The sequence below is a fragment of the Mytilus trossulus genome, chromosome 13, assembly GCF_036588685.1.
Source record: "Mytilus trossulus isolate FHL-02 chromosome 13, PNRI_Mtr1.1.1.hap1, whole genome shotgun sequence".
Classification (NCBI taxonomy): domain Eukaryota; kingdom Metazoa; phylum Mollusca; class Bivalvia; order Mytilida; family Mytilidae; genus Mytilus; species Mytilus trossulus.
Window position 1 is genome coordinate 2,667,374 of NC_086385.1, and position 8,736 is coordinate 2,676,109.

An 8,736-nucleotide genomic window follows, 5' to 3' on the forward strand; every position below is an offset into this window, starting at 1 on the left:
AAAAAATACTGAACTCCGAAGAAAATTCAAAACAGAAAGTCCCTCATCAAATGGCAAAATCAAAGGCTCAAACACATCAAACGACAGGATAACAACTGTCATATTCCTGACTTGGTTCAGGAATTTCTTCTTTAGAAAATGGCGGATTAAACCCGTTTTTTTTCCAGCCTCAAACCTCTAATTTGTATGACAGTTGCATAACACTAATTGAAAAACCTAGTTTGGTTTGGGAAACCATATCTTATTACCATATTGATTGGTCCTAGTCTGCTACGCTTGAGGAAGTCATAGAAATAGATTTATCCACACTCGAAGTAACTGTGTCATGTGAACTCTCTGCCTCCTGTCCAAATAATTTTACTCTAAGTCGTGACCGTACAAAACCATTACAACCAAAGGAAAGGAAAATAAACAATCCTTGTGAAGCATTTAAAATAATAAAGACGTAGCTTAGAGCATCAATAAGCGTCCATTGATGAAGAAATCCAAAGAACCAAGTGATCCCTGTGATACATGAAATTTTGGTATAAATAATCAACATTGGGCGGTCGTTTTTGGTCTCCGAACCTACTTTAGGAGCTGTTTCAATTCGGAAGATAACAAAACAAAACAAAATCATATTAAGGAGTACGAAAATACCAACAGGAATTGCAAACGTATACAGTACCATTTCTGCCTTTGTTATGTAACAGCGATCGCCGCCGTACCCTAAATAGCCTAACGTGGAGTTGTCGCTAACGAAAAAATAAACTACGTTAATTATCAACATAAGACAACAAACTGAGACAGAATACAGAAGATAACGTTTAAAAAACTTCATGCGATTTAAAGTACACAGTGAGTTAGATTGATAATAGAATACCCTGAAAATATCAAGTGTGCAGATATGCATCCACGTTACAGATCCTAACCAGAAATAGTGAGTGCATAGTCCAATAGCAACACAAAGGGCCGTATTGTATGTTGCATTCATACCAAAAAGGTAGAGTGCGTGCGCAACCAACAAGTGGAAGGATAACATCAATTGTTGTAATCCTGGAAGAGTTCTAAGTTCCTTCAGTAACAGATAGACTAACATCGTCAGTGTCAGCGAAGTTATTGATGTAATTGAACAAATCAAAGACATCATTTTCTCAATCTCATTCTTTTGAGTTTGTGGCTCTGTTACCCGACTTCCGTTGTTTGATAGAATTCTGTCGTCTAAACAAACCAGGAAATCATTTCCTATTTGAATAACACTGTTGAGTTCAAAATTTAAATTCTTATTCGACATTGTTAGGTAATTTGTAGACAGTTGGACTTCCTTGAATTGCAGTTTGATTCTTGGGCAAAAGTAGTTTGTAACAATGTTGATTGTTTTATGGTCTACAAAACATCGATCAATGGTCTCTTCATAATTCCCGTAATCGTCATAATCGTCATAATAATAATCATATTCGGTAAAGTCCGGAATAAGGTCAAGTGTTTTCCGTGAAATTGGTTCAAAAACGAGGCTGTCATCATGAAACGTATCTTGAAATGAAGAAGACAGAGCTTCAACGTACAAAGTTTGGTCATGAATAGATGTAGCTAAAAAGTTTACACCAATTAGGTATACGTGATGGGTAAAGTTCTTTATTTCATTCGGAAAATGAAATTCCGAAAGGTAAATACAATCGGCGCCAACCATAATATCATCAACATACAAAGTTATAGACATATCCACTGCATAATAATCGTTTAACACACAATTTATTGAACAGCTGGATATGACGGTGGCTACTTGTACGGTAACCTTGTAGTAAACTTGATAAAACATATCACTGATTCTTCTGAAAATTCCTTCACATTTGTTGTTCTGTTTGTTATAGTAGTACATACTCGGACAAACTACTTCTCGGCATTTTTCCTTGAAATAAATGTAAAACAAAACTTTTAAAATGATAATAATAAAGAAAAAGCATATTATGTTTTGTTTTTTTGCATTTTTCGTTTAAATAATCGTAACATTTTTTGAAAAAAAACGATATGCTTATTTCCCAAAACATACTAATTGTCAGCATTTTTCCTTAACATAAGTGTATGAAAAATTATGAAATGCAAATATCATAAGGAAAAAATGCAAACGAAAAATATTCATTGGTCAACTTGTCCAAAAATACATGTGTAATATTACAGGACAGATAAGAGAGTGAAACTGAGAAGTGTGTAGAGTAAAACCTGACTAAACCGAATCCTGCATCCAGCAAAAACCTGTATTAACCAAACATATTCTCAATATACAAAAAAGAAAATGTGGTATGATTGCCAATGAGACAACTGTCCACAAGAGACCAAAAATGACACAGATATTTACAGCTATAGGTCACCGCACAGCCTTCAACAATGAGAAAAGCCCATACCGCATAGACAGGTATAAAAGGCCCCAATAAGACAATGTAAAACAATTCAAACGGTGAAGACCGGACTTGACCTTTTATGGTTTACTTTTATAGATTGTTATTTGGATAGAGAGTTGTCTCATTAGCACTTGCACTACATCTTCCTATAATTAATTGATGTGCGCCTAACCACAGGAGGAAGTTACAGAAAAATGAAGAAGTGCAAAATAAATAATCATTTCTTACCTCGTAACTATCAAATATTTCATTATCTGAGCAATCCTGGTCAGTGTTTCCTTGGTCCTCCACCCTATAACGCATTAGACTGGCAAACGTCGCCGTTGGAATTGCTTTAGTTCTGTCATATAAGTCCCAATAGTCACAACCCATGTAAAGTGATTCGTTGGAATTGCATAGGAAACAAAAAATATTTCTATAGTTGGCCCTGTACACCGAGGTATACGAGTTACAAGCGTCTTCGATAAACTTGTCATATACTTCCCAGCTTCCGGTTTGATTACATGTCGTGTAAATACCCCAGTCACATGTTTCCAGGTCAGAGGTCATGTTCTGCTCTTGAAATAATATATTACACTCATCTGATTGTGCAATCTCTTTCATTATGCTGCGTGAAAATGAAATGGTATCAAACGGTTCAAAAATGCACGTGAGGTTTGCCAACCATGGAATCATTTCATTAGTCGTATGACTGTTACATATGGCACAATATTTGTTCTTGAAAAGAAGATTAGTACTGTTTATTGAAACGGGTATATAGAGAGAAATATCAAACGGGTCATACTTCCTCTGGTCAGCGGTACATTTTTGAATTATTGAGACAGTATTGAAATTTGGTGCGCAACTCGAAATCATATAGTAGGATTGCTTTGAAATAATCTTTGTTTTCCCGTGGGTAAGATATTGTGGATACATGCAGGTCTTCCTAGTATGTGTTGATAACATTACATCGTCGGTATTTGGACATTGTTCGTTGTTCATTATTCCATTTTCCTGACAAGAACATGGAAAACAACAACTTCTAACATCCGGGGACGTTCCGTTTGGGTAGGAATCTTGTCTCGTAAGATTGTTACAGAGAGGAACCATTGGACAATACAATAATTGTTTTTCTAAAATTCTCTTTTGGTATCCATCTTGATAGTGGTCAATTAAATCATACACTTCTTTGAAGTCTACATCCCTTGGATAACGATATATAGTGGTGCACTCGATATTAGCCGTTTGCATCAAGGCTAAGAGACACAAAGTGAGTATCATTTTGGCTTGATTTCATCAACTAAAACATAAACAAGGTTATATGTATTCTTTTTTAAGCATTTAAGGATGCCAAAATAAAGAGAGCAGTATTATACCGTTGTTTAAAAGTCATAAAACGATTAACCGATGACAACTCCAGATTACGAACTAAAACCGATGGAAACGCACCAACTATAACAGGAAAACATCAGAACACCAGAAACACTGAACTGCAACAAAAACAAACGCGAAAGTTAATACAAATAGACTATTCGAAAACAGCTGCCATATTTCTGTCTTCGTACAGGACATTTAAAGATAAATGGTAGATTGAACCTGGTTTTACGGCTAATTATTTAAATTCTGTTTACCATACACATGTTCCATATGCATAGGACGCGTAGGTGACGCTCGGAAAAAGCAAAATAAAAAAACCATGTAAAGTACGAAATTGAAGAGCATCGAAAAATAAAACGTAAATGTGTCATTCATTCTCCCAAAAAAAAAAAAATGAAAACAACACGTTTTTTATTTAATGCGTCCATGCACTTTTCTGGATTTACCTTCATCAGGAACGTCCAAAGCCACACATTTGCAATCCATGGATTGCAAATGTACCGAAACAGTTGAAAAGCTATATGACCAAAATACCTAAAACAACTAGCCAAAATTCATCTAAGAGCAACTTTGTCTTAGGGAGTTGAAACCTTAGTTTCGTTATAATTTCAAAATTTATAAACGGACAGTTTTTGAAAGGTTAGATAATAATACGTTTTCTTGTTCAGTATTCTACACTGCACCTACACAGTTTTGGTGACTTCCAACACATGTCTATGATGTTGTGGCGAGTGACATTCAGACCTTAAAAATATGTGTAATGCACCTATATAACACACAGCTATATTATATATCATTCGAAAGGTAAAAATGTGACAACAGAAAATAAAGCTACATGTTTTAAATGTTTTCACGCTTCAACACTGTTGGTCATTTTTCAATTTGGAATTATTTCTCGATTTTAATTCAATTTTTACAAAAATTGCACCGTACGATTTTTTTACGACCGACCAAAAAAGGAAGTTTAGATATTAAACTATAATATATCAAAAATTCAGCTGTGTGTTAGGTGGGTGCATTAAAGTCACTAACTAAGCGTCTTTTCTGAAAATGTCACTCGCCTATTGGTATAAACGTTGAAATATACATTTTTAGAATTTCCTCTTTACCAAATTGTTAGAATGACTTATTGATTGTGGTTGCAGATTCGTTTAATCGATGTAAGATTTTCTTGGATGGTTTAGGCCGACATAGTACAGTTTTCTTTCACACTAGGAATTGCATATAAAACATCATAGAAATTGTTTTAAAAGATCATATAATAACTTTAACTACTGCACCAGCTGAGAATTTCCACATACTATGGATTCATCTTTTTTCGTGGGTACTTATTTTCGTGGATATTTGATTTCGTGGTTTTTAAACAGTCTGCCTAAATTCCTGTACAACCGTTTTTACTCGTTCGATATTTGAATTCGTAGTTCCCGTGTTACTACAAACTTCACGAAAATTGGTACCCAACGAAAAAAAAATGAATTCACAAAAATAGTTTAATGTATTGATAATAAACGTATTTACACTTTCGGTATTTAGCTGTATCCTGCCTCCAAATGACCTTAGATCGACTCCAAATCACATTTTGACGTCAAGCAACAAACAGTTTTAAATTGTGACGTCACATATTTTAAATTATGATGTCAAAGTTTACGGGAACCTGTGTGACTTTATGTAATGGCGGACAAATTTGCATACAAGTGTAAATACGTCTATCGTCATCGGCATTGTATTTAAAAAATTATCTGAAGAGTATACCAAAAATGATCTATAGTAAAGATATTAGAGCTTTGAAAAGGCTTAATATAATCCTTGAATAAATATGATTTTATACATCTGACAACCATAAAATAAATAAGTAAACACTATTCATTTTTCCGAGTCTTGACAGATAATAACATAATTCGCCGTTTCAGAATCAAATGCATCCTGGGTAATATTTTCAAAAATGTATACAAAAGCGTTTTGATTGGTTAAAAATGCCATAAACAATGGAAATTTAACCAATGACGTGACGTTATTTTCACTTTGGGTACGAACAATGAAATTACCCATGATGCTTTAGATTCTGAAACGGTCAATTCGTCTATGCATCCCTTTTATGAAGTATCATCGTAATAGTTTGTTTATATATACATGGTAACCTTTAAATATGGTGCAAATCTTCGAAATTCTGGATTGTCTAAGCTCCAACAACGTTTCTTGAGCGCCACTTTTGAGTCCTAAATATACTTATTAAATTTTTATTACCAAAGTCTATATTTATATGTAAATTATAGCAATATTGTTCTTTAAACTAAAAGTGTGTTTTGAACCAAACGTGACTTCCGAATTAGACTTATTACCGGTTGTGTACCAAATGTAACCTACCGAATTAGACTGATTACCGGTTGTGTACCCAATGTAACCTACCGAATTAGACTTATTACCAGTTGTGTGTCCAATGTAACCTACCGAATTTGACGTATTACCAGTTGTGTAAAAACACGAGAAACACTCAATATGGGAGGAGAATATGTTTACAATATTGAAGACCCTTAAATTATCTTTAGATTTTGGTGGAATTAATAATGCTCAGTCTTTAGTTTTTTAAAAGATATTGTTTGTCTGTTGGTCTTGTTCTTTTTAAGCTATAGTGTTGTCAAAATAGAAAAAGAAGATGTGGTATGATAACCAATCATACAACTATTCACTGGAGACAAAATGACATAGAAATTAATAATGATAGGTCACCGCACGTCTTTCAAAAACGAGCAAGGCCCATACCGTACAGTCAACAACAAAACGCCCCGAAATGAAAAATGAAAAACAACGCAAACTAGAAAACGAACGACGTGAACGAAAAACAAATATGTCACACAGCAATAAACGAGAACCACTGAATTACAGACTCTTGACTTAAGACAGACACATACACAATTTGTCAGGTTTAAACATGTTAGTTGGTGCCCAATCATCCCTTAATCCTGCGACAGTGGTGCACCAGTACAACACAGTTTATTTTCGGCTTACACGTTTGGGTGTCTTTTTTTTATCTTTTAATATAACTGATTAAAAATCACGTCGTTGATAAATAGATGTACAGTATGGGAAGTTACAAAAAGGAGCATAAAAGCAGGAAAGGAACCAGATCTGACCAGAGTATTAACAGTCTGTAATTGTAAAAATTGCTACAACTATACAAATCTAGCTAAAGAACATGATTGAATGGCTTAAACGCCAAAGAGTGTTGTTCCTTTTAGAATTGTTATACGATAATGACTGATGTTCCAATATTTTCACTATTTTATTAAGTTTGTCTGTTTATTTAACCCATCAATGTAAATATAACGGAATTTGATGAGACTGTCATTTAAATGAGAGGACAAGCGCTATAGAACCACGTTTAATCCACCATTTTGAAAATGCCTGTACCAGGTCAGGAATATGACAGTTCTTGTCCATTCGTTTTTGATACGTTTTGTTATTTGATTTTGCCATGTGATTATGGACTTTCCAAATTTATTTTCCTCTATGTTCAGTATTTTTGTGATTTTACTTCTTTTTTTTAAAAAACCAGTTATCAGCAATACAAAAATACTGTTCATACATTGTCATACTGATAACATTTTATTGTTTCAATAGTCTGTAAATTTGTACATTTCTATTTAAATCTGTAATTATTTCAGTATTTTTAGTTTCGAAACAATAACAAATGAGGCTGGTTAAATGTTATTTTCATGCATTGTGTTTTGCCATTTTTATTTCACGTGCAGCCGTAAAAAAAAACCCGTTATTCATCGTGTTTCGTGAAATCGATAAATTTATAATCAACGCGCACGAAATTTTTATATGTTCGTTCATCGTGAAATTGCAATTTTATTTCGCGTTCTTAACCGCCCTTTATAACCCTCACATATGTTCAAACTCAAACAATTTACAAATATATATTAAATTCACACAAAAAAAGAGCAGTCAAATGTGTTAGTTTAGTTATTTTGGTTATTTAAAAAAAAAATGAAGATGTGGTATGAAAGCGAATGAGTCAATTCTCCACCAACTCTCCAAAAGAGACCAAATGACACAGACATTTACAACTATAGGTCACCATGCGGTCTTATAGGCTATACTTTGGATTAATTAATTTTCTTCTAGTGTTTGTCAAAATGAGGTAAATTAAGACTTTGTAACATCGAACGTCTGCTAACGCAGTATAGATGAAGCTGTGTTACATAAAAAACAAATTATGTAAGGATGTAATAAGGTGAAATTAAAAATATCAAGAATTTAACATTGGTACTATAAGTCGGATGAGCAGCAGTTGAGAAACGAAATAAACTAAAAAATATTAATAGGTCATGCTGCTCCTTTTCAGGATATTTGATTTTTTTTAAAAACGCGGGAAAAGACTGATTCGCTCTCCAATCAAGAAAAGAAATAAAAAAGTCTGCTATTATTTTGGTAAATGATCTTTAATCAGCTACATTTGTATTAAGCCTAATATGAAAAGATGAATAGGTGAAATTTGGCAGAACCAATTAAACTTTAAATGTATTGAACAAAAACCAAGGAGTCCGACATTTAACACAAATTCTAAAACCTCACTTAATTACATCCTTAAGTCTATTATATTTTTTCAAACAAGTACAGATTTAGGATACTGTGGATTGATTATTATTTGTTGGATACCAGTTTTTGTGGAGTTCGTGGTTATTCCAGAACCACGAATTTCAATGTCCAACGAATTACCATTTTTCTTCAGTAACTTTAGCAGACTTTTGCCAAACCACGAAATCAAATATCAACAAAAATGTAAGTTTTTCACATTTAAAAAAAATTGATACCCACAAACGAATTGAGTAAATTACATACCTGCACGAACAGATTACGAATAAATAAGATACCTGAATGTTTGTTTTTCTATATGATTTCTGGTCCCATCATCCGATTGACACGATTCAACTTCTACAGAATATATTCAAATAGATCTGTGCTGTGGATTTTATTTGTAAATGCGACTTTTCACAAG

At 33.5% G+C, this 8,736-nt stretch overlaps 1 protein-coding gene across 1 annotated transcript; it reads right to left on the bottom strand.

The window, feature by feature from the left end:
- Window positions 1-262: 262 nt before the first annotated feature.
- Window positions 263-3,648, bottom strand: LOC134695316 (uncharacterized). Its single transcript, XM_063556540.1, has 3 exons — window positions 2,607-3,648; window positions 835-1,888; window positions 263-504 (listed from the first exon to the last, which is right to left on the bottom strand). The coding sequence occupies exons 1-3, from the start codon at window positions 3,636-3,638 to the stop codon at window positions 263-265; spliced, it is 2,328 nt and encodes a 775-aa protein (XP_063412610.1). The 5' UTR covers window positions 3,639-3,648.
- Window positions 3,649-8,736: the final 5,088 nt, after the last annotated feature.